This window comes from Cannabis sativa, chromosome X (genome assembly GCF_029168945.1).
Source record: "Cannabis sativa cultivar Pink pepper isolate KNU-18-1 chromosome X, ASM2916894v1, whole genome shotgun sequence".
Taxonomy (NCBI): domain Eukaryota; kingdom Viridiplantae; phylum Streptophyta; class Magnoliopsida; order Rosales; family Cannabaceae; genus Cannabis; species Cannabis sativa.
The window spans coordinates 80,246,145-80,272,419 of NC_083610.1; the positions used below are offsets into that span (position 1 = coordinate 80,246,145).

Below are 26,275 nucleotides of genomic sequence, written 5' to 3' on the forward strand. Positions count from 1 at the left end.
ATTATAAAAATAATAGATAATATATAACAATATTTTATTTGAGGATATTTGTACAATTGAGTAAAATGATTAAGATTTAAGAGTATTTTGGGGGATAAAATTTTTGATACCGTCATTGTTGAAGGTGCACACTAAAATCCTTTTAATTAAAGGTAAAGATGACTATCCATTAGAGTTGAGTTTTGTTGGTGAAAAATGGATTTAAAGCATCTGATTGGAGATGTCCTAAGCCTCTTTAGTTTGGAGACCAAGGGCTCGTTTGGAACACCGTAGGTCGTATTGTCTTGTATTGTATTATATTAAATTGTATTTTATGCAATATTTTTATGTAAAACTATATGTGGTATTAACTTTTATGGACACCTAAATATATAATATTTTAGTATAAATTAAAGTTTAACATAGTATTATATAAAAATATGATATATAATCCAAGACAATATAATACAATACAATACAATACGACCTAATACGGCGTTCCAAACGAACCCCAAAAGTTACAAATTATACATAAGTGCAAAGCGCATAAGTTTATATTTATTTAGAGCATAAAACTATTCACTTTTGGGTATTAATAACAATTGTACAACCAATTTTCAAGTGGGCATTTGGTCTAGTGGTATGATTCTCGCTTTGGGTGCGAGAGGTCCCGAGTTCGATTCTCGGAATGCCCCTTTTAGAGTTTTTGCTACTCAGAAATAGACTGTAATTTCTCATAATTTTCTGTAAATCTGTTGCCCATTTTCTTCAATACCCTTATTTTCTCTCTCTCTCTCTCTCTCTCTCTCTCTCTCTATCAATCTCTCAACCCAGCCCAAATCAAAACCTTTCCACACCATTGGCCATTTACCTTTCTTACTCTAAAATGGCCCAGCTGGACCAAATGACAGCTCTCTTCCCAAAACACAACTTTCCACATTTACCCTTCTCTGTATTCCATCAAATCTTCATCACTCGTTTTAATTCCATTCCTTTAATCTCTGGCCCCAGATGGGCCTTTTCGGTTTTATGAGTTTTACCCAAAAAAAAAAAAAAAAAAACCCACCGCTTCTTTCTTTCTTTCTCTGTTTACATCCTTTTAAGTTTCGCTTATTAGAAAAGTCGGTTACTTGGAGGAGTTTTAGGTTTCTCTTATAAACAAATTTCAGAATCGAAAAGGTCGGACCCTGGACATGAGGAGTATTTCATTCATTTCTCTGCTCAATTTGTGATTTTTGACGACTATGATGAAAAGAGTATCTGTTAATTCTCGTCAATCTCAACTCCAGAAAGATGAAGCTGTAATTAACCTTAGACATCAGTGTCTTTTGCAAGATTACTTGGAGCTTCAAAAGGTGAGGAGGCTTTTCATGTTTTAATCTAATGAATGTTTGTGTTTTGGGGTTTATCTTCTCTTTGTTTGGATTTGGCTTTACTTTGTTGCTACGTGTTTGTTTAGTATTTCTTTTCGTGAAGATTTAGCACTCATCTGTTTGTGATTGTACTTTGATAAACATCAAAGTATATTATCAGTATATGTTATGTGAAATCGAAGTTGATATTCAATTAAATCAAATAACTATAATATAAGGCTAAAATCAGTACAGTCCTTTACCATATGAATTGAAAATCTCTACTTTTTTCTGATTATATAGGGAAGAACTATTTAAAAATTGTCTTGTATTGATTTGTTTCAGGAATTTGTTTCAAAAAAGAAGAAATTGAAAGTTGTTATTCAAACCAGAGATACCCTTTTAGCTGAAGTTCGGTATGTATTTTTTTCTTATTTATTTATGTATCAGGAAAATAAAAAGAAATTTAAAAAAACCATAGAAATACCAAAATCAGCTCAATGAAATGAGACTGGTATGGTAGTACCATGAGAAAGTAGTTCATTCTAGAAGGATAATATTAGGACCACACAAGAGAAATACATAAACTTAACTTGTGTGTGTGTTTTGTTGGAGTTTCAGATTTTTGAGACAAAGGCTTACATATCTACAGAATGTGCAATCTCCCAAAATAACTCAAACTGTTGAGAATCAAAACTCTCATAAACTGTCTGCAAAGAAGTTGAAATACAATGTCAATGAAGCTGTTCAACAACATAGCCACACCTCAATTTTGGATTCAAATCCCATTTCGGTAATTACATTAGAAGCTCTATAAAATATAGTTGAAAATGAACATTTTTAATACAAACAAGTTTATTATGTGCTCATTTTTATTTAACATGACAGGGTCTGGTAGAGAATATTGTTGGAGGAATGGAAAAAGAAACCAACTTTCAGGACCTCAAATTGAAATTACTGAAGAAGCCAAAAGATTGGCTGATCAACAGCCAAAGGGTTTGAAAGAAAGAAAAGCCTGCTGCAAGATCAGATTGCTTTGAAGTTCTAAATTACTTTTATGATTGATAATAAAATCTCATTGTCTCTGGAAATTTTTCATTTTTTAATTGCAAACTGTATAGAAAAGAAGATTTCAGTACACATGTGATGTTGTGAAAGGTCTTTCATTGTTTGATCAAATAATATTAGAAAGTCTCTTATTGATAACTCTGTGTGTCTTGTTATCTATATATATTTCAAATAATAAAATATTTTTAGGTGTTACTAACTCAAAAATTAGAGAAAACAAAGAGTTGCAAATATGAAGTAATAACAAATTTCATTTTAAAAAAAATAATGTAATAGTATATAAAGATAAATCAAGTTGTCAAAACTTATTAAAAAATAAATTTCGTAATATAGAAACATATTGAAGAGTTAATTTTTTTACGTATTGCAATGAGGTCAATGCTTTGTTATTTTTTTGTAGAATTGTAGTTAGTGACGGGCTCAGAATTTTTACTTTGTTGGGACTTATTTATCATTCAAAAATATTTATACCTATATTATAATCATTCTTACTAGATTTATTTAATTTTATGGGGTTTTTTTTCTACGATTTTGATCTATAATTATCAAATTTAAAAAATTACATTTAATTTTTTAAAAGGCAATATTTTTGTTAGTGGGGCTATAGCCCCACATTAATACACTTGGGTCCGTCCCTGATTGTAGCTGTCTTTTTGTTGTTTTTTAGCTGTCTTAGTTGTTTTTTTTTTTATTTTACTGAAATATGCTATTTTGTAATTTTGAAACTTTAAGATAATATTTTTGAAAACTTAATACAGTATAAATGTAAAAAAAAAAAATATGACAATAAAAATATAAAAATAACAAAAAAAAATAATATTTTTGTAAGAATTCAGTTCTTTTTCAATTTTTCTAGGCAAAAGTAGTTTGGTCTATTGGTAGGATTAGGTTATGAAAATTGCACCCTATACTTTTTTTTTTAATCCATTTCATTTTTACTTTTCTTTTCTATATATTTAATTTATAAGTTGTTTTATTTGTTATATCCCGATTATACTCTTATGTAATGAAAAAAAAATAAAAAATTCTCACCTCCTTGAACAGTACCCTTATGTGAGAGGGTATAATCAATAATGGACTTATAAAAGAGTACATTTCAATTGAATTTAAAATAAGACTATTTTTGGTTAAATGATGAAAAAAAAAAAAGTATATTTCAACTTACCCCGATTATACGTTCGAATCAAGATGTGGGACTACCATTTAAAAGGATCTACTCAAATTCGCTATCTTTAGTCTTAGTTTTAGAGGGCCAGATAATATATCTAAACGAATTGGGGGTTATCTTTTCTGTTATTAGTTTAATTATCTAGTTTTCCTGAGATATCAATACCAACTTTAATGTTGAGGCTAAGCATTCCTTTAAATAAGCAATGAATTTTTTTTTTTTTTTTTTTTTTTTTTTTGAATAAAAGGAACTCCCTATTTTAATTTTTGTTACTTTTGTTAATTTTTTTTAAATATATTAAATTACACGTGTAATAATAGAAGACCTTTAGTTAGGATGTGTCAATCAAAGAGGTAAGGATTAAGGAATACAAGGGAAACATATAACCTAGTCCGAGTGTGACGCCATTAACGAATCTCAAACAACTTTTCATCTCTGATTTCCATTTCTTTGCATACACTAAGTCAGATAATGGAAGTCGACGGAAGAGAAAGCTCGGCAGTACCATACTCGGTTACTGATTCAGTAAATACAAGTTTGGTCCACTTACAAGATGTTCAAACCCACTTTCTCCATTTCTTGTCCCTCTCAGACCCAGATGTCCTCGCCCAAATGCCACCTCTTCAACGTGCACACTCACTCCTCTTGCTTGCCAAAGCCACCACAACCCTTTTCGCATGTAAAATTATAAACTTTTATTTGATTCACGTTATCATTCATCATTATATATCGTTTAATTCATTATGTTTATTTTCCAGTGAAGTTGAGATGTAATGGAGTTGACCCAGATGACCATCCTGTCAAATCCGAGCTTGTACGTTTATTTTTTAGTTCTGTGATTCTTTTTGTGTCTAATTTTGTATGAACTTTGTGAATTGAGGTTTTGTAAAATTAGGTGGGGGTTTGTTTTGGTATTTGCTAAATTTAATGGATTTTGGTGCAGGAGAGATTGAGTTTGTATCAAAACAAACTAGAACGATTCATAGACTTGAACAAAGGTAAATACTTTCATTTCATGTTATTTTAAATCCAAAGAGCAATGGAAATTTGTTCTGCTCTGCAACATTAATTAAGATTTGAGAGTTTGAACTGTTCTGTTCTGTTCTGTTTGCATTCATTTTTTTCTATATTATATATTATTGAGAGAGTTTGAATTTGGTTCTTGAAGCACCTATTCGACCTTCCACCACCTTAAACTTTCAGGCAGCAACTCGTTTCATTGAGCATTCTTTGCCTGATCTTACCTCAGGTTAGTAATATAATATAGTTTTCTACTAAGTTCTTGATAAGGCTATATATAGTCACATCTGACATAGTGATTCATATTGTAATTGATTTTGAAGATTGGAACACTTTTGTTTTGTACAGAACAGAAGAGAAGTATGAGATATATTAGTAAAGGTGAAGGAAAAAAGATAATTTTTGTAGAGAAAAATGTTCAAAAGAAGAGAAAGTATGAATCAACAGAGAAGAAGTCTGTTAAAACTGCTGCTAAGGAGTTTTTAGAAAAAGCAGCCATTGAGCTTCTGGGCGACAGTAAAGACCGCGTCTTGGGACCTCTACCGATCAAGGCTGAAGAAGAAGAGACTAAAGATTAATTTTTTCTTGGGGTAAAGTTTTGACTTACTTTTCCTTTCATCTTTTATATGAATTTTTATTTGGTGTTATGATATTACAGAAACTTCATTGCTCACAAGACATTTCCAAAATACCAAAAAAATTGATCAGTTTTGTTGCTACCAAATACATCATTGGTTTATTATTCTTTGATTGGAACATCAAATGGGATTTTTATACTTGATTTTCGGTCGTGTCTTGTGTGTGAGTCCTGCCACTTGTTTGAACAAATACACCTCTCTTGTTTGTAGTATTTGCTCCTGTTTTCTGCAGAAGAACTTAGAATTTCTCATGTTTTGGCGAGGAAAAGACTCGAAAGATGTAGAAAGTAATTGACATTTTGCAAGGCCTTTCATTTGGGTAAAAGGTTTAAGCCATTTTTGAGATTTCATGTCCATGTCAATGTATAAACTTCTGAAGCTGTTTTTCTTTTGTTAACTGAGTAATATTTTGGGATAGAGCAAGACATAAGGTTAGGTAGCCATTTGAGTCATCAACAAGAAAGAATTTGACTGGCATTGTTTCTGTGAAATATTTTGTGTTTAGTTCAAGCAATGTGATTTAGAAACTGTTGTTTTGTTCTTCTCACTACAAAAATCTGAGTCTCTACCAACAACAGATCTACCTAGGGGTAAGGACTTGGCTAAGAAGTGAAGACCAAAAAGAATTTGTTTCAAAAAGGAAAATGAATATAGTAATTATGCTTATTTTTAGCTTCTATTACACAACAACAACAACAACAAATGCCATAGAAATTGGGTGAAGCAGTTGTAATAAGGTTAGCTTTCAATAAAAGAGAAAGCAAAAGAAAAAACAAAGCCAACAAACAACTTTTAATTAACTAAGCAAAGCAAAGTAGAGCAGTCTGAGCGAAGTAAAGTAGAGCTTAACATTTCTCCACACTTATTTACATAATAGAAACAACAACATACTAAGCTAATGTAGTAAAATTAAGGGTTTGTAAAAAAAATACTGATTTTGTGTAAAAGTTTACAATTTTACTGTTACATGGAATTTTTTACAAAAATGTTGTCTTTTTATAAAATAATCGTAAATCAACAAAATAAAACAATAGTGGAACAACTAAAAAAACAACTGTGAAAACTTAATACTGTCTTTACACAATATTTTTGAAAAAAATTTGCCTCACAATAAAAAAAATTAAAAATTTTAATATGTAGTGTAAAAATTCCTAAAATTAACGACTATTAAATTTTATTTGCTATAAAAAAACAACAAATTTATAATCAACAACAAACAAACAAACTTCATCTTTTTTCTTGGGAAAAAGTTTGTCTCCTCAAAAGTTATGATGGGATTAGGTTCTATGAAGGGAGAAAAAGGAACACTTCATTGATGGCAAAGTTTATTTGGGCTGCCTCAAGTAAACAAGACATTTTATGGGTTAACTGGATCAGTTCGATCTATTTAAAGTGAAAAGATCTATGGCAGGCTCCCTTAAAATTGGACGTCAGCTGGTACTTCTTAAAATTCATGAAACTTACAGATAAAATTGATAAAGAGGATGTTTATGCTGCTGTTTAGAAGGGTAAGTTTAAAGCCAGAATTTTCTATACTTCTCTAATTGCTGCTAATAAAATAGATTATGCAAATAATATTTGGCACAGAATGTGTGTTCCCAAACACCATTTCATTGATTGGCAAGCGCTGAACAACCAACTCTTGACTCGAAACAACTTGTCCAAAATCATTGTGCTCCCCTCGAGCAACTGTCCCGTGTGTGATGCTGAACCCGAAACACACCAACACCTTTTCTTTGACTGTGATTTCACCAAAAAAAAGTTGTTGCTGAGATCAGAAAGTGGTTCAACAAATTTGTGTGGCCTGCCACTTTGGAGGAATGGAGTTGCCGGTGCAACAAGAATCAAGGACAGTTGATTTACTATGTACGATGTGCCTTGATTTACTATGTGTGATGTAACCGTAATCAATGCATCTTTGAATTAGCTTGCTATTCTGTCAAGTTGGTTAATTTATCTATTAAACTAGTCATTAAAACTAGAACCAGAATGCTAAATCCTTGTAACTTTAAAAATAAGGACAAAAGCAGTTTGTGATACGTAACTTGTAGTTCTGGTTGTTTAGGGGTTGTCTTATTTTGTTCAGCTGCTTTTTATTTGTATTTTGGATTGTTAATTTTAATGAATTCTTCCATCTTTCGGAAAAAAAAAAAACAGAAAAATAATAAAATGTAATCATTTAATTATCTTAATTAATAATTTGGATTACACATTTTAAGATGTCAACACTACTCCAAAAGCCAGAACAATAATAAAATGAATAAAATAAATAATAAAAATAATTAAAAAAAAAACAAAAATTATTTCAAAACAATGCCAACACTACTCCAAAAGCCAGAACAACAAGAAGACCACTTCTTCTTCCGAAGCTGGAAGTGGCGGCGCTGGTCGGAGCAACAGCCGGACCATCGATTTCAGCCGGAGAAGGAGCCGGAGAAACACCAAAGAATCTGCTTCTTCTTGGTGAAAGCACGACCACGATAAGCTTCTGTCCCTTCTGACAATGTCCTTTGGCTCCGCTAATGAAGTAGAATGGACCTGCTCTTTCCAAACTCACCTTAGTGTTACCATCCTTGTGTTCTTTAATGGCTTCTCCAGTATTACAAGTCTCGTAATCTTCTTTACTCACTTCCAACACTGAATCTTTCTCACCATCATACTTCCACACTGAAAAAAATAAATAAAACCAGATCGAATTAGGAAATAAAAAAGGTATCTTTATCTTTTTTCTTATAAACCAGGGAAATGGGAAATTACCAAGCGTGTCTCCAATGCGAAAACGGGTTTTACCAGCCCATTGATTGAGTTGGGTTTCATTAGAAGTTGGGATTGACCATGAATCTGAATTGCCTCCAACTAATATTTCTTTAGCTTCTGATATGGTGAAAACAAGAGAGAAGAGTAGAAGAAGAATCAGAGATGATCTTGAGAACCCAGCAGCCATGACTGTTGATTCGATTTGACTAAAACAGAAAGAAAAAAACAAAGCTTTATCAAGAAAGATTGAATGAATACAGAAAAAGACTGAAGCTTTGATTTTGAAGGTGTTGTTTTAGATTTTGAGTATATGAGTTTATGTATTTATTTATAGGATGGATGAAGTAGGAAACTAGCCGTTGAAAGATGTAGGGCCCATGCCACGTAAGTTATATTGGTATTTGGTCTTACTTGTCTTACACTTCTACAGTTTTTTGAAACGTTTAAATGAGTCAGAGGGAATGGAAAACTAGTTTTCTTTGAAATTGAACGGTCAAAAATTAAGTGATACAGTATAATTAAGTATAGGATGAGAAAAACGTATCTTTTATTTCAGTTAACAAAACTGTTTAGTTTGGTGTGATAAAATAGTAATGGTAATGGAAATATTTTTTTTTTTTTTTGGAAGAAAAGCGTACTTATAATAAATTCTTATAATAAATTGGTAAAATTCGACGTCCCGGTCATTACAAAATAAGTTTATAGGAATGGTTGATAGCGGAATAAAACTAAACCTCTAATGAGCAAAAGCCAATTTACTACATTGTGGGCTACAAATTACAAGATCTACTAATATTAGTAAAATTACATCCAATAAACGAGGGAAAAGAACTATTACAAAAAGAGACATAGTTTTCAATAGCCTATTGAGAATCATTCCCATTAAGCGCATTGATGACTATCCTCGAGTTGCTCTTCACGATAATGAACTTGGACTTGAGGTCCTTCGCAACCATAAGCGCCAAACAGCACGCCGCAGCCTCCCCACAAAGAGCATCTAAAAAACTCAATCGATCCGTATGAACCCACTCCACCCTACCAAGATGGTTTCTGGCCACAAGTGCAATATACATACTATCAAGTCCCACTCTAACATCGTAATTCAGCTTAATCCAATCCTGTGGAGGTGGATTCCAAGCTTCCTTAACGCACGAGTAAGGGAAGGGAAAAAAGAAGTATGAAGATCTCCAAAAAAAGTACAAATAGAGTCAATATACTTCTTCACATCTAATGAAAATATAATAAAATAAGAATGTAATAGAAATTGATTCAATATTTGATTTGTAGTTTGAATGAACACTGTAATTAAAATTATTGTGTTTGGTTTATTATGAGATAGTAATGGAATAAAATGTGTATTGACAAAAATAACTCTATTGTTTTTATTTTATAATTGTTAAAATAGAAAAATAAACAATAATACAATATAATGGACCTATTCATTAATATTATGGTAAACTAAACGTTACCTTAAATTTATTTTTTTTTTTGGTACAACCAATATATATAACAGTTTAAACTTTAATCTTGCTAAGATTATCTCCGACCTAATCACTAAATTTGGTGTTAAAAACTCTTTCTACTCCACCACCTGCAACACTAAAAATATTCTTATTATATTAATTTTTTAATAAAGTAAAATATTTTTTTTAAAATTATATTAATTTACTAAAATTATCACAATTGTTATATCTAATTAATGATTTAAATAAAACTACTAATTAATTTAAAGACAATAATACTACAAAATTAGTGAAATTCAATAAATTAAAATATGTCTGAATTTAATTTAATTTTTCAATGTATATTTAAATTTGTAATGTTTTAAAAAATATATACAAAAATTTAATAATTTTTTATTTAAATTATAATAAAAAAATAATTTAAGATATTTATATTTTAATTTATACATAATCTCTTAAATTCTTAATTTTATAAATACAAAGAATAATATAAATATATAAATATAAATTAATTAATGAAAAGAGAAAAGAAAAGAAAAAAAAAAGAATGTAATAGCTACAATACAGTGATGATCCTAGGCATATGTGTGCTAGGACCTACTTATCTTAAGAGCCTAAATAAAAAAATATACATATTTTTTTGGGAAATTTTTATTTATATACATAAAACACATATTAATGACATAAATGACGTTGAGTAATTATATATAATTCTAATAACGTGACAACTCAGCAACTATACCTTATTATCAAAAATATCACTTACCGACTAATCAAAAAAGGAAACTGGCTATTTTGTTCCATAAATGTGTCATTTTCTTCCATTAATTATGGGATTGGATTCTTGAATAGTATGTGTAATTAAAACCAAATAAAAACGTTTACTTGTCTAGGACCATAGAAAATTAAATTACAAATTAAATTTATTCTCACCAAAAAAATCTCCATTAACAGAAAAAAAAAACATCATTCACAAATAGCACAAGATGAACAAGAATCATTTCTCAAACTAATGATAGTATCCATAAATTAGAGACAAAATTGTTACTAAATAAAATAACAACTCAAAATAAAAATCGCAAACAAAAACCATTCTCACAAAAAAAAAAAAAACAACTTCATAATTTCACAACGTACTGTTAAAGTGGTTGATTGGTTGATGCCTTAAAATTTCAATACATTTTGTTATCTTCATATCAAGTTAGATGTTTGCAATTAACATTTTTTAAAGGGAAATTTCAATTTTTGGCCTTAATAATACAAGCCATATCAAAATTTATACCCTTCCTTAATTTGTACAAATTTAGTCCATTAATTACATGAACTTCCCATTTTACCCTTTTTTTTTAAAAAAAAAAAAAACTAAAATCTGAAATTGGTATTTCTCTCTCTCTTCCCTCTTCCCTCTCTCTCGTGCACCACTCTCTCTCTCTAGAAAAAAACTGAAAAATTTATCAAAAAATTTCCCTCTATCCGTCCCACTCTCTCGTCACTGTCTTTATTCCCTGTTGAATGGTTGTGTTCTCGGTGGGTGTTGGTGGAAAACCGAAGCACAACTCAATATCACTCAAGAATCTTACACCATTATAATGGGTAAGTTGTATTTTAAGCATTTTGTTTGACTTTATGTAGTTTAAAATTGTTATATGTGTGTTTATTGTTGGAACTGCTGTTTTTTGGTCTGAAATTGTTGAGATCTGGCAGATCTGGTTTTCAGTCGAATTCTGGGTTTTCCAGAGTTATCGATGATATATCGATACTATGTCGATGGTTTGTCGATGATGACAAAAGGAAAGGTCAATGACGACCATTATCGACGTTATGTCGACATAATGTCGACATGTTGTCGACATCATGCAACCAACATGGTATTTACTATTTGTCGACATTTTGTCGACAGTTGTCGACAGAATGTCGACAACAAGCATTTTTCTTTTTTTTTTTAGAAGTTGTCGACAAAATATCGACGCAAATAAAAAAACCGTGAATAAAACATAAACATAACATAACATTAACATTAAATAAAGTTCATTAAAAACATAAAATAACATAAAAAAACATAAAAAAAAAACAGAAAATAAAATTCATAAAAAAAAAAACAAACATTAAATAAAACTCACCACAAGCCATAACATAAGAAATTATTTTTTTTAAAATTCTTTGGCTTGTGGGTGAGCCTTGCAATACTTGCATAATGTTCCAGGCTTCACCGGTTTACCGTTAAAGATGCCTAGTTTGCAACGACGGCATCCTTCGAGGAACCCTGGTGGTGGAGCCGGCCATACACCAGTTTTGCAAAAATGTGCTTCAAGTTGGGTTCGAATTCGAACCTGAACTCGTTCCCACATCGTTCTCTTTCGAAAGCTCTTTGGGCGTCAAAAACTTTCTGCATTTCAGGAGTAACTATGCCAACATCAGGCTCCTGCTTCAGCTCTTCAGGAGTTAAGATGGGGAATTTGCCGTTCTTTCTTGGGGCCATATTTAGAACTTAAGAATAAGAGAAATTTTTAAGAGTAAGAGAGAAGTAGAAGACAAGAGCACTTATGAATAAGAAAGGGATTTGCTTTTATAGAGCAGTAAACATGTTGGGAATGTATGAAAATTTAATGGTCATTAAATGCGTAACTGTACAGGGAAAACGCATGAAATGGTGTATTTGTCGACTGAATGTCGATACTATGTCGACATGATGTCGACAACATGCCAATTTAGTGTCACTGCTAACACATTTGTCGATGCCATGTCGACGTCATGTCGACATGTTGTCGATAGGACACGTGTCTGACATGCAACGTGTCAGTTGGAAAGGGTTGTTGGGAACATAGGTAAAATTTATTAACATTAAATGTGCAACCGTTGTTAATTGTCGATTGAATGTCGATGGTATGTCGATATTATGTCGATGGCGAGCATGCTTGGTGTGGTTGTCGACTGTATGTCGATAGTATGTCGACACAATGTCGACAATCAGTGCCCTTATTTCTGCTGTTGTGATTATCGACATTATGTCTATTGATATCGATGGGATGTCGATTTTTTTTTTTGGTGTTTTTTCCTTTACTCACCTTGTTTTTTTGGTTTGCAATTGCAGGAGACAAAGTGTTCCTTGTTGTATCGTACGATGGTGTTTGGTTATGTGAGAATTATAATTGGATCTACAAAGCAAATAGCAGCTTGACGTTGACAGTTACAACCGAGACAACCCTACAAGAACTGCGACAAATTTTATATGAAGAGTTGGAAGTTGATCCGGTAGCGTATGATTTAAAGTTGGAGATTTGTTCCTTGTACATGAAGGGAAAAATGGTTGCGCCAGAGGTTATTAAGAGAGAACGCCAACTGAGAACGTTTTTAGAGATGAGGGCAACAATGTCAAATACAGAGTTTATGCCATTATTCGTGACCAAGGTGAGAAAAGTTGGGAATTCGGAGCCTACGCCGCCTACTAATCCTCTCCCTCGGAGTGTGGTAGGGTCTTGCGTTCCCGAAACAGATGTTGGGATTGGTGTGAATGAGGAGGTTCCGGCCAATTTATAGGTTCCGACCAATGTTGGGCAAGAACAAGAAGCGACAGGATTTCATCAGTTTGAAGAGTTCGATACACCCTTCTACAATAACGATCCTATTGTAGATTTGAATATGGACGATGAACATGATTTAGCAGTCGATGAACCCGTAGCGGGACCATTGTTGAGGTTAGAGTGTGTACCGAGTAACCAAGGTACACAGCGAGAACGACAACCTCGTAGTGAAAATCGCACTACACCTGGAACTAGCAGTAGTCGACCAGGCAGAACTGAAGAACATGCTCGTCATGCAACGTTCTCAACGTTCTCCTCTTTTGAAGTTTGTACCAAGTTCAAAGCTCCCATGTAGACAAAGGAAGATATAATGGAAAATCATGAGCTAACTACTTGTTTACAAAGTAAGGAAGCAGGGGTGATAGAGCTTGGTAATTTTTATGAAAACAAGGAAGAACTGAGACAAGTTGTGGGTAGGTTTGCACTTAATAACAATTTCGAGTGGATGGTGAAGAAGTCATCCCCTGATGTGTTGTACGTTACATGCAAGGCTCCAGATTGTAAATGGAGATTGAGGGGGAGGAAGAAGATGCATTCTGACAACTTTGAGGTCACTGTATTTCACAATGAACACACATGTAACTTGAATGCGAGACGTTCAGATCACCGTCAAGCAGCACCATGGGTAGTTGGCCACCTTATTAAGGGGAAGTACACCCAAGACGGAACTAAGTACAAGGCTAAAGACATACAGAGGGACATGTTTGACAACTACGGTATCAGTATGAGTTATGTGAAGGCGTGGAGGTGCAGGGAGATGGGACTTACGTATGCTAGGGGTACGCCTGAGTTTTCATACATGAAGCTTCCTGGGTACTTGTACATGCTGGAACAGAAGAATCCAGGTACCATTACTGACTTGTACTTAGAGGATGAGCGGTTCAAGTACTGTTTTATATCACTCGGTGCATGTAGAAGGGGCTTTTCTTTTTGTCGTCCTGTTTTGAGTATCGATGGCACCTTCTTGAAGACGAAGTACGGCGGTATAATGTTAGTTGCTGTGGCATACGATGCGAACAACCAATTGTTGCCGGTTGCTTATGGTATCGTTGACAGTGAGAATAACGACTCCTGGACGTATTTCTTACAGAAGTTGAGGGTAGCAATTGGCGTGGTTGAGAACTTAGTGTTTGTGTCATATAGGCATCAAAGCATTGATCATGCTGTTGAACTCGTTTTTCCCGAAGCAGTCCACTGTGCATGCTATCACCACATTGTTATGAACGTGAACGCCAAATTCAAGACTGATGCTTTTCACAACCAAATATATAATGTTGCTTACGCAAGGTCGAAGACTGAATGCGATAGAGAGTTCGACAAGCTTAGAAAGATGAATCCGGCCATTGCTGCATATGTGGAGAGTATAGGGTTTGAGAAGTGGGCTCACCCTTATTGTTTTAGCGATAGATACAACATCATGATGAGCAACGCTGCTGAAAGCTTCAATAGTGTCACAGAAGATTTCAGGAAATATCCAATAACTACTTTGGTTGAATTTATCAGGTTCACACTCCAATCGTGGTTCGCTGATCGCCTCGAAAATGCTGACAAATGTGCCACCCCTTTGGCCACGCTCTTTGAAAAAAACTTGGCAAAAATTCATGAAAATGCAAGGTACAGGCGCGTCCAACGAAATGGAGCCAATTTGTATAACGTTGGTAGGGGACCTAACGGTGAAAGAGGTGGTGATGTGAATCTAGTTGAAAGAACATGCACCTGCGGCGTGTTCACGTTATTGAAACTCCCATGCCTTCATGCATGTGCCGCGGCATTGAAAACGAACACAAGTGTGTACACGCTTTGCTCACCTTATTATTCAAAAGAAACGTGGAGGAAGATTTACGATGATACCATCAATCTTGCTGGTGACGAGGATGATTGGGTTCTCCCAGAACACATCAAGAATATGAAAGTTGGGGTACCTGTGGAAAAGAAGCCTATAGGTCGTCCAAGAAAAAGCAACGCTGGAAGAAGACGGGAGAACCGTTTCCCGTCTGGTGATAAAAAAGGTTCTGTACCGCGAAACTGCAGCCGCTGTGGCAGTTCAGGCCACAACAGAGCAACATGCAAAGCCCGCATCTGAGGCGTCTTATACGTATTCGTTGGGAAATTTGATATATTGTAATGATGCATATTTTGTCATAGTTATTTTTGTTGAGGTTGAATATTTTTCAAATATTTTAATTATTTTTAGGTTTAATAGTTATTTTTGTTGAATAATATTGATATTTTATATTTGAAACCACGAATAATTATCAAAATTTGAACGAAAAGAAAATCTATATATACATAACTGTAATGTTAATTACACAAAATATACAATGTCCCAATAATTACACATATAATCAGCCGACATTTTGGTAAAATAAATCGACACACCACCGTTGACGAAACATAGCTATCCGGTCTGGCGTCACATCGGTCAATCCACGCTGCATCATGAGATGCTCCACATACTCAATGCAATAGACGCCACAATCACCACTAAATGCAAAATAAAATGTAAAGTCAGTCTAACGTAAAACATATTTTAATACTACAATACTTTTTTATCGCTATGTACCTGGTTGCTGACTTCGGAACTAAGTCGTGAGTGGCTCGAGTCGCGTGCATTTTTGGAAGCACCGTGATGTCACAGTTAGCTAACGCCATGATCTGGTTGTTATGTGGAAATTCCCCGGTTGCAAGGATTAGCGAGGGCAGCAGTTCTGCCCAAACCTTCAGCATGGGTTCCAAGGCGGTCCAATGACAGACGCTGCAATCACATCGTAGACATTAATTTTCCACAGCTCTATGTCGACTTCAACTGTGACCCAGTGCCTTGCCTCGGGAAGGTTCAGAACGAAGTAAATAAACTCGTTACCCCTCCATCTCTCAAAGACCTGGGACTGTAATTACAGAGAATAACGAAACAATTAACAAACCATAATAATCTTACCAAACAATTAACATTTAAAATCTTACTAAAACAATACCTTATGAGCCCCTCTGCAGTAGTCCAGGATATAATCCTCCCATTTAAAGTTTTTCCTCGGACCCTTGTGGCTCGTCCATGCACTGCTCATCATGGCGGTCACGAATGTGGAGAGAATGATACCCTTCTGAGGAAATGTCAGTGGATAGTCGGTGTGTCGCCTCCTCAGCATATACATTGCTGCATCTATATGCTGCATATAAAGGGAAATGTCAGTTAGACAGAAAAATATATTAATTGCACATAAAGTTGTAAAGTGAAGTAATATTATAAAATACTTTACTTACGTCATCTGTAAGCCATTCCTTTGGTGTGAGCATTATCCAAAAGAATCCTGGACCGTAATCACCACTTCTCAAATCCCGAAGTCGGTGGTTCGGAATGAGTCCAACACACCACTTTCGGAAAGTGGTTAACAATTTCTCATCCGGTGGCTCCAGGGGATCAAAAGTCGAAGATGGCCTATGTCTCCTCTTCATCTCCGTATAGTCACCGAACCATACAGGAGGCTTTCTCTTCCTCTTCCGACTCTTAACCACTGCAGGTTGTGCCTCTATCGACAGAATCTCACCCTGCGACTCGGTGTCATGTACATGGATAAGAGGTTGTGCCTCGATCGGAGTCGCTGGAGCTCCCTCATAAGGATCGTAATCGTCGGGGAAGACCTCATCCTATTCTACTGGGGGTGAAGCAGCTGGTGGTGGGGTAGATGGATCTGCTGGGGCCTCCGGTGCTGAAGCTGTCATTGGCGGACGATTCAACATGGCCAATATGTGTCTGAGCTGCTCCATAATTACGTTCTGACCACCCTTCAGCTCTACATGGCTGGTCTCGTATGCCTTCTTCAGCTCGACATGAGCAGCATACAGACCCTGAGTGTCAGCCTCGATCCTATCCAACCGAGCCACTAAATCAGTGTACTCGGCACCCCGAACGCCTGATGAAGATGGTGCACTGGGCTGAGGTTCTGAACCAGTGGCCTGAAAAATATATATAAAAAAAATACGGTAAGCATACGATAATTCCACAATGTAACAAATACAATAAAAAATAAAGACATAAAAAAAAAGTTCCAAAAATTGGTACCTGAGTGTTTGTTTCCTGAGTGTCTGGGACCTGAGTCTCTGGTACCTGACTACCTGCCTCAGCCTCTGTGTCATCCACAACATCATCAACCAGGTTCTCCACACCATCGTAAGATATGGTCCTCACAAATGCCTCCTCCTCTGTCCGTGGAAGTAGCCCCTTCACCACTTCAAGATTCTGTTTATGGTTCAAAAAATATCAAAATAAAACCATTTAGCATTTATTACAAGCATTTATGTTAAATAATTATTCTGAACATAAGTGAAAATCATACCCGTCTAGAAAATAATGCGCTGACGTCTTTCTTCCCAATATCGCCTTTGCTTGTCCAGCTAAGCATCCTGGGGAACCGAATCCCGTGGTTCGTGCCATACCTCTTCCCAACCTCCAAAATGGCCTCGTACGCCCAATATTGTACTGCAGGTGCGAAGCCATATGCTGTGTATTTGCACTCGTGCTGAACATCCGAACTCAGCTTCTTCTCGTAGTTGGCCTTCTGTTTCAACATGTCTTTCTGAAGCGAGTACATGAGTCTGACGAATGAGTGCTTCCCCCAAGGAATCCGGAAGAAGAACTCGAGGTCTTCCACATATCTAAGTATGTGAGGCGTGATCAGCGTGTTTGCCTCGCGGCCCAGAAGCACTGACTCCACAAACAAGCACAAGCCGAGCTTGTACAAGTCTTCCGGGTTCTGGCAGTTTGTGAACTGAAGTTGGAGTGCTTCTGTCTTCACACTATCAGACCGGTTGAAATATCTGTTGATCAATCGGTCTGACCCCGAGCGCGCGACCTGCGCAGCCTTCTCCTCTTCTGTTGGCCCCGAGGAGAAGTCCAAACCCGTAATGAGTGCAAACTCCAGCACCCCGAATCGGACCTCCTTCCGACCAACATAAAACCTCATCCTCAACTCCTCCTGAGCATCCACTTTCATTTTGTGGAGCATCAGCTGGTGAAATAACACCGAGGAGAAGGTCAATGGTACGACATTCCAGAAGTTCCCGAAACAGCTTTCCTTCGCCGTGTTATTAAGGTTGAACTCCTCATACCGAGCTTTGATTTTTGCAAAAATTCCAGTGCCCCTATATGTGACGCGGCCAGTAAAATGCTCGGGTGCTGGAATGATGAGTCTGGGAGCCATCTGAAAAAACAAAAAAAAAAAATCAACATAACTGCCTAAAAAATAAAAAATGGTCGACATAACATCGACATCATGTCGATATTCAGTCGACATTATCAAACAGTAAGTACACAAAAATTTCAAAACATGTCGACATTATGTCGACATACCGTCGACATTATGTCGACATTATCAAAAGCAGACACAATACTTTTATGTCGACAAAATATCGACATCCTGTCGACATTCAGTCGACAATTCAATCAAATAACAATTACACAATATATCGACATACTGTCGACATTCAGTCGACAATACAACCTAACAATCAACAAGTTAATTTAATCGACATACCATCGACATACTATCGACAAGTCGTCGACAATATAGGGCAGAAATACACTTAAACTACCAGTCGACATCCTATCGACATACAAGCGATATCCTATCGACATACAAATTACAGCAAAATTCAAACAGACACTCAATCTATCGACATCCTATCGACAACCTATCGACATGTCATCGACAACCCTGTAATATACACAGATTTCATTGAAACACTAACATCTACAACCTAAAGATCACAAAAGCTACACAAAATCCACTAATCTCAACAACATGCAATAATTGGCATCCAAATCTATGAAAAATGTATTTTTTTCTCAAAAATAAACATTACCTTTTAATGATCACGGGTGGTGGTGGCGACGGGTACTGCTCGTGGTGGAGATGGCCTCTGTTCGGTGTCGACGATCACGGGTGGTGGTGGCGACGTTTTGTGGTGGTCCGTGGTGGTTCGTGGTGGTCACTGGGTCGTGGTGGTGGTCACTGGTCACTGGTGGTTCTGGTCCGTGGTGGTTCGTGGTTGGGTCGGGGTCGTGGGTGGATGGCCGGAGTGGGTCGTGGTCGTGGTGGGGTGTTGTTGGGACTGTGATGTTGGGTCGATGTCGAAGAGGGAATAGGGAACGACAGAGAGAGAGAGAGAGAGAGAGAGAGAGAGAGAGAGAGAGAGAGAGAGAGAGAGAGAGAGAGAGAGAGAGAGAGAGAGAGAGAGAGTGAAAGAGAGGGAAAGACGGAAAGAGAGTGTGAATAGGAAAATTAAATTTAAGGGGTATTTTGGGTACAAATGAGTAATAGTGGAATTAATTTGTATAAATTAGTGGAGGGTATATATTTTGAAATGGGGTATTTTATTAGGGTCAATTAATGAAATTTCCCTTTTTTAAAACTGATATGTTTACAATTATTAATGGTGTTTATAATTTTTTTTTTTATTTTTAAATTGAATATTGAATATATTCATGATATTAGTTTACAAAAGTGACATACAAAAGAAACATAGATCATACAAAGTAATTGTTACAGAAAATATACTATTAGTTATGCTAATATCTATTAGTTTATTTTGGCATATCAAAACAAATTTCATTTTTCTTTTTGTATATTAGAACAACAATTCATCTAATTTTATATAGTCTACCATTATATATGTTAATAAACTTACTAGTTATCGTTTGTTGGAACAACATTTTATTATTTTCAATACAGAGTAAACTATAATAAAACATAATGATATACGTCAAGAAACCTATTAGTCTGTTTTTCGTGTATATTGGAACAATAATTCATTTTTTTATTTCAAACAAAATGTGTGCCTATAAAATAATAAACTAATTAGCCTATATTTTTTAGGTTGAGACATCGAATCCGGTTGTATACAAAGTACATAACTGTAACATGTCTTGTATAGTAAATTATGATAACAATATATGCACTTGTCAAAATTTTAAATATGATGAAATTCCTTGCTCACATGAAATGACTTGCTCATAAGTTTATTTGGCATATACGCCTATAGTCATATATGTCAAATAAACTTATTGTTTTATTTTGACATATTGAAACAAATTTTCATTATCTGTTTACATAGTAGCCTTTTTGTGTAGCCTATCATCGTATATGTTAATAAATCTATTAGTTTATTTTAGCATATTGAAACAAATTTTTATTTTTCTTTTCGTATATTGGAATAACAATTTATTTCCTTTCATATAGCCTTCCATTATATATATCAAAAAACTTACTAGATTCTATTTGTTGGAACAACATTTTATTTTATTTTTTTCAAAAACTACAATCAAACATATGCCAATAAACCTATTATATTTTACATATATTGGAACAACAATTTATTTTTTATTTCAAACACAATGTGTGCCTATAAAATAACTAACTAATTAGTCTATTTTTTTAGTTCGAGACATCATATCTGTTTGTATACAAAATACATGACTGTAACATGTGTAAACATGAATACAATTCTATGCACTTGTCAAAGATTTGAATATGATAAAATGTCTTGCTCACATGAAATGCATTGCTCATAAGTTTATTTGACAAATATCCCAAATAAACTTATTAGTTTATTTTGGCATATTGAAACAAAATTTCTTTATTTGTTTACATAACAGCCTTTTCGTATAGCCTATCATCGTATATACTAATAAATCTATTAGTTTATTTTGGAATATTGAAATAAATTTTTATTTTTCTTTTTGTATATTGGAACAACAATTCATTTTATTTCATATAGCCTACCATTATATATGTCAATAAACATACTAATTTCTGTTTGTTGGAACGATATTTTTTTTTAATACAAAGTAAACTATAATCAAACATAATGATTACGCCAATAAACTTAGTAGTTTATTTTTCGTATATTGGAACAACAATTTATGTTTTTGTTTCAAACACAACCTATTATCATGTATGCCTATGAAATAACAAACTAATTAGTGTATTTTTTTAGGTCAAGACATCAAATCTAGTTGTATACAAAGTATGTAACTGTAACATGTCTTACATAGTAAACCTGGGTAACAATATATATTTACCCCTAATTCATACTCTTGAACTCTGAGAAAATAAAAGCAAAACAAAAAAAAAAAGGAGAAGAATAAGAAAAAAAAAAACTAAAAATATGAAAATGAGAAATAATAGAAATGGCTTATATTTACCCCGATAAACACTCTACTCACTCCTATTTTAAACAAAAAAAAAAAAATCTGATTATAAATCAACACACACAAAAATGCAGAATAAACTGGGAAAAATAACAGTATAAGCATTTACAAAACTAATGTTGTCAGTAAAATTTCTACGCCTCTGAAAATTGTACACCTTAACACAACTCATCTTAATGTAAAAAATGCAGAAATGTGCCAAAGCAATTACATTTACTTGCATGAACATGTATTATCTAAAACCAACCATGGTTTATCGTACAATATACCAAACCCAGTAATATATGCAGCTACCTTGCTATCCATATGGACAATATTTTAATATTTTTCATTATTTGCACTAAACTTATTATACAAATCAAATATATGTGCTGCAAAAAAATAATCAGTGGTATTTCCAGCAACTCTCACACTTTTGTCATACTTAATATGCTTCCTCAAGTAATAAATACACACATCAATAGATTTTATTGTATACATCATAAATCAATATACACATAACACAATATACCTTAACTTATACAATATTCACAAAAAATAAATCAGTATAAATAATACACCTTATTGTGTACTATATACACACAAAATACGAATTAAATACATAATGCAAACCAAAACTAAAAAACCTAAATTGAAAAATTACAAATACTTGCAATATACATATATTATAAACTATTACGTATACACATTTAACAAAATTACATTACTACACCTAATCTAAGTATACATCATAATTAAATATAGACAATATACCTCAATTTATACAGTATACAGAAAATAAATCAGTATAAATAATACACCCTACCGTATACTATATACACACAAAATACGAATCAAGTACATAATACAAGCCAAACTTAAACTGAAAAATCATAAACCAAAAAATACTTGCAACATATATATATAATATCACTAATTAAAAATCCGATAAAAATTTTAATAATCCATACTAAATCTTAAATAAACTATGAACAAAAATTTAAATTCATAGCAAACTGTAAACTATCGAACCATCTAAATAACCAGATAAACAAAAATAAACTAAAAAAATTATAGATACCGTAATACTACCTAGAACTTCAATCTATAAATCATCAATATCATACACAATTTCATCTTCTTCTACCACTTGTTTTATCTTTTTCGAAGGTCAATTCGCACATTTTCCATTCTTAGATCCATTATTGTTCTTCTTTCTTTTTCGTCGAAACATTGAACGCTCCACTATCACTACCCTCAGATAATATTTCTTTTATTTTTTTCTTCAAATTTATTGCCTTAGAAGACACAGATAGAGAAAGAGAAGAACGAGCTTTCACCATAGTTAAGAACTTAAAAAAAAAAAGTAAATACAATGTATACTGATTTTTGTAGATGAATAAGGCAGATTATAAAAGGAGGTTTACAAACCTTTTTTTTCTCAAAAAAAAAATATAATGATTCAAAATTTGAAAAATCATGACTACACACTTTGATAGGCTTGACTTGAAAACTGACTATGATGTCACCAATCACTTTAGCATGCTCCAACAAATTTTTTGAAATTGTTTAAAATAAAAAACGGTACAAAATAACAGTACTCTCAATAATTAAAATATCCACGTTATTATTGATATTAAATTGAGAAAAACGTGTTTAATTGTAAATTTTCCTATTTTTTTAAGAGATATTGGCGGCTAAACCACATGAACTTTACGGTTTGTAACACTTAACCACAAAAACTAAATTTTTGGCGGCTAAACTACCTAAACCTTGGTTCCGTTTTGCTCTGCACACCTCCGTCCAAAAATCACAGTTAAGTGCCACGGTAAACTGTCCACGTGTACACACTTGTACACGTGGCAAATTTTTAGTGGTCCACGTAATATTAGTTTTTTAAAAAAATTATAAATATTTAAACAAAATTAAAAAAATCAGAAAAAAAAAATAAATTTTTTTTCTTTTTCTCTTTTTTTAATTTAAAAAATTAAAAAACTATTTTTTTTTTTTTTACTTTTTTTTTTCTTTTTCTTCTTCTTCTTCTTCTTTCTTCTTTTTCTTCTTTCTGCAGAAACTTGAATCTTGACTAATCCTCAGGACTCAACGAAACCATCTCGAAAAACGAATCCTTAGGACCTACGATGACCCCTCTCCGGCAACCCAAGAAGAAAATATCAGAAACTCTATATTTCTTAAACCCACTTAGCTTATTAAGCTGCACAACAATGTTGGCAGGCAACCTGTGAGAATCCCACTCCTGGTTCTGCGATTCGTCGGCCATAGCAGCCGGGGCTAAGAACCTTCTCCAAAACGAGCCTCCATCTCCACCTCTACCTCCACCCCCAAACCCATTTCCGCTACCCCCACCGTCGCCGCCATCACCATATTGCCACGGAATAAATGAGAGTCGAGGTTAAGACGATGACAATGGCAGAAGAAGTGGCGATAACCTTGGGGAGATTCTTGAGAATAGGAGAAAGGGCTTCAAGTTTCAAGGGCCGTAGAAAAAGAAGAAAAAAGAAGAAAGAAGAAGAAGAAGAAAGAAGAAGAAAAAGAAAAAAAAAAAAAGTAAAAAAAAAAATTTAATTTTTTAATTTTTTAAATTAAAAAAAATAAAAAAGAAAAAAAAATTTAAATTATTTTTCTGATTTTTAAATTTTTTTTAATATTTATAATTATTTTTTAAAACTAATATTACGTGGACCACTAAAAATTTGCCACGTGTACAAGTGTGTACACGTGGATAGTCTACCGTGGCACTTAACTGTGATTTTTGGACGGAGGTGTGTAGAGCAAAACAGAACCAGGGTTTAGGTAGTTTAGCCGCAAAAAATTTGGTTTTTGTGGTTAAGTGTTACAAACCGTAAAGTTCAGGTAGTTTAGCCGCCAATATCCCTTTTTTTAATAATTTTTAAAAATACTATTTATTTTTATAGTAAGAGCCCAAAAAATTTTTTTGCTTACAATACATTTCATTTCAGGGCCAGCCCTGTGATGGTGTCACGACATATATGTCGTTCACGTACTCTAACTACATATATATACTAGGTACAAGTTACGTGTCGAGTCACGTAAATGTTAGTTTTATTTAAGTTGTTAGGTAAAACATAGTTGTGTCTATAAATATATATGGGTGACTATTCAATGGTTACATTTTTCTTTGACATGTAATAGTAGATTACTAATAGGTAGATATTCCTTTTTTAGAATTAATTAATTATAATTAACTATTTTCTTAAAATAATTAATTAAAAATTTAACAAGACCTCTTTTAGCAATTAATATTTATATTAAAATCCTTACTCTAATTATTTTAATAATTAAGCCATTTAATTATAATATTTACAATAAAATTTATTTTTTTACAAAAATTAAACTTGTTTTTACACAAATTAAAATTCTCTTCTTATAATAAATTTTTAAATAATTAATTATTTTTAAATGATATTTAATTATTTTGTTACAATTAGATGAACTAAGTATGAGGCATCAAGCTAGTCAATCGATAACAAGTGTAGCCATTTTTTTCTAAAAAATCCTTCAACTTATTTCACTTTTTACTTTTTAAATATTTAAATAAAAAAAATTAAATAATTAAGTGTGATAATTTAAAATTAAGATTACAAGTATAATAAAATTTAAATTATGAAATTATATGTGTATAATTTTAAATTATAAAAAATTTTGCTAAAATATTTTAAATAATTTAAGTGCAAAAAAAAAATTGCTAAAAGATCCTTATATAGTAATAAATTGCAAAAAATTAATTAATTAATAAATATAATTAATTTAATTTTAAAATATAATTAATCTTAATTAAAGTTTTATAAGGAAAAAAATTATTAGGTTACAAGTTATTTATTATTTATTTTTATTTAATTTCTAAATTAATCACAACCATTTAATAGTAATCCAAGGGTTTAAAAAAATGTAAATGTAACCATTGAAACCTCTTCCATATGTACATTGTTATTAATAATTAAAAATATGTTAATCTTAATATATACACTCATATAATAGTTATTCTTACTGTGAATAAATAATTTATGATAAGTCATAACAATATATGACTTTAACATTTATTATTGGTTTTTAGAAAATTCAAAGGATCAATATATTTGTTTTGTAAAATTTTAAAAAATAGCAAAAAAAAAAAGTGTCATCTTAAAATAAAGAAAAAGAATTATTTGTTATAAAATAATATAAAATAATATAAAGTAGATGAGAAGAAAGAAGAAGAAGATGAAGAGAGAAAGAGAAAGTGAATGAGAATTTCTGAGTTGTTTATTCCAATGGGGTGAACCCCTATTTATACAAATACAAGAGTGAGATATTAAGAAACTTAAGAAAAAGGGAAACTAAGGAAAAGAGGAATGTTGATTACAATTCATGGTAATAAATAAAAGATTTGGACATCCACATAATTATTAATATTTATAACACTCCCCCTTGGATGTCCATAATAACTGCCTTATTAAAAATCTTGCTGAAAACTTGGTCAAAGGAAAAAGAGTATAGTGTAAACTAACTCCCTCCCCCTCATTTAGGCATTTGTGGAGATCTTCTAATCGACGAATTTCGATCTTGTCTGCCGTCTTCTCAAATGTTGATGTTGGTAATAGCTTTGTGAATAAGTTTGTAAGATTGACACTTGATTGAATATGTTGAACACCAATATGCATTTTCTTGAAGCGTATAAGAAGAATTTCGTGAAATGTGTTCTAACTCTATCTCCTTCAATGTACCTCCTTTTAGTTGAACGATGCAAGCAGTATTATCCATAGAGAATTGCTTGGGTTGATACTTCTTTATTGAGTGCAATCCATATGTTTCCCGAATATGTTATGCCAATGATCTCACTCACACACATTCTCTACTTGCTTCATAAAATGCAAGTATGTTAACATGATTTATAGTTGCCTCGTTAAAAACCTTGCCAGAAAAACCCAGTGGGACAAAATCTGAGCTAGGAAAAAGAGTACAATATGTATTTCATATTCATAATTATTTGCAAGTTGCCTCGTTAAAAACCTTGCCAGGAAAACCCATTGGGACAAAACCTGA

At 33.1% G+C, this 26,275-nt stretch overlaps 3 protein-coding genes, 1 long non-coding RNA gene and 1 other non-coding gene across 6 annotated transcripts; 3 read left to right on the plus strand and 2 right to left on the minus strand.

Moving 5' to 3' along the window:
* The first annotated feature begins 602 nt into the window (after nt 1-602).
* On the plus strand, nt 603-674 carry TRNAP-UGG (transfer RNA proline (anticodon UGG)). Its single transcript has one exon. It is a non-coding gene; the product is annotated as a tRNA-Pro (tRNA).
* On the plus strand, nt 608-2,537 carry LOC115699622 (uncharacterized). Its single transcript, XM_030627121.2, has 4 exons — nt 608-1,334; nt 1,677-1,747; nt 1,953-2,124; nt 2,220-2,537. The coding sequence occupies exons 1-4, from the start codon at nt 1,224-1,226 to the stop codon at nt 2,331-2,333; spliced, it is 468 nt and encodes a 155-aa protein (XP_030482981.1). The 5' UTR covers nt 608-1,223; the 3' UTR covers nt 2,334-2,537.
* Nucleotides 2,538-3,912: 1,375 nt separating this feature from the next.
* LOC115699576 (uncharacterized) lies at nt 3,913-7,858 on the plus strand. Of its 2 annotated transcripts, XM_030627068.2 has the most exons (6): nt 3,913-4,246; nt 4,326-4,381; nt 4,511-4,565; nt 4,736-4,816; nt 4,936-5,177; nt 5,436-7,858. In XM_030627068.2, exons 1-5 carry the CDS (start codon nt 4,039-4,041, stop codon nt 5,163-5,165), a joined length of 630 nt encoding a protein of 209 aa, XP_030482928.1. In that variant the 5' UTR covers nt 3,913-4,038; the 3' UTR covers nt 5,166-5,177; nt 5,436-7,858. The 2 variants fall into 2 exon arrangements, with proteins under 2 accessions (XP_030482928.1, XP_030482919.1); XM_030627059.2 differs by having other exon boundaries at nt 3,914-4,246; nt 4,936-7,858.
* Nucleotides 7,388-8,288, minus strand: LOC115699595 (early nodulin-like protein 15). Its single transcript, XM_030627086.2, has 2 exons — nt 7,983-8,288; nt 7,388-7,892 (listed from the first exon to the last, which is right to left on the minus strand). Exons 1-2 carry the CDS (start codon nt 8,167-8,169, stop codon nt 7,531-7,533), a joined length of 549 nt encoding a protein of 182 aa, XP_030482946.2. The 5' UTR covers nt 8,170-8,288; the 3' UTR covers nt 7,388-7,530.
* Nucleotides 8,289-15,287: 6,999 nt separating this feature from the next.
* On the minus strand, nt 15,288-16,669 carry LOC133032528 (uncharacterized). The gene is made up of 2 exons (XR_009685154.1): nt 15,590-16,669; nt 15,288-15,510 (listed from the first exon to the last, which is right to left on the minus strand). It is a non-coding gene; the product is annotated as an uncharacterized LOC133032528 (long non-coding RNA).
* Nucleotides 16,670-26,275: the final 9,606 nt, after the last annotated feature.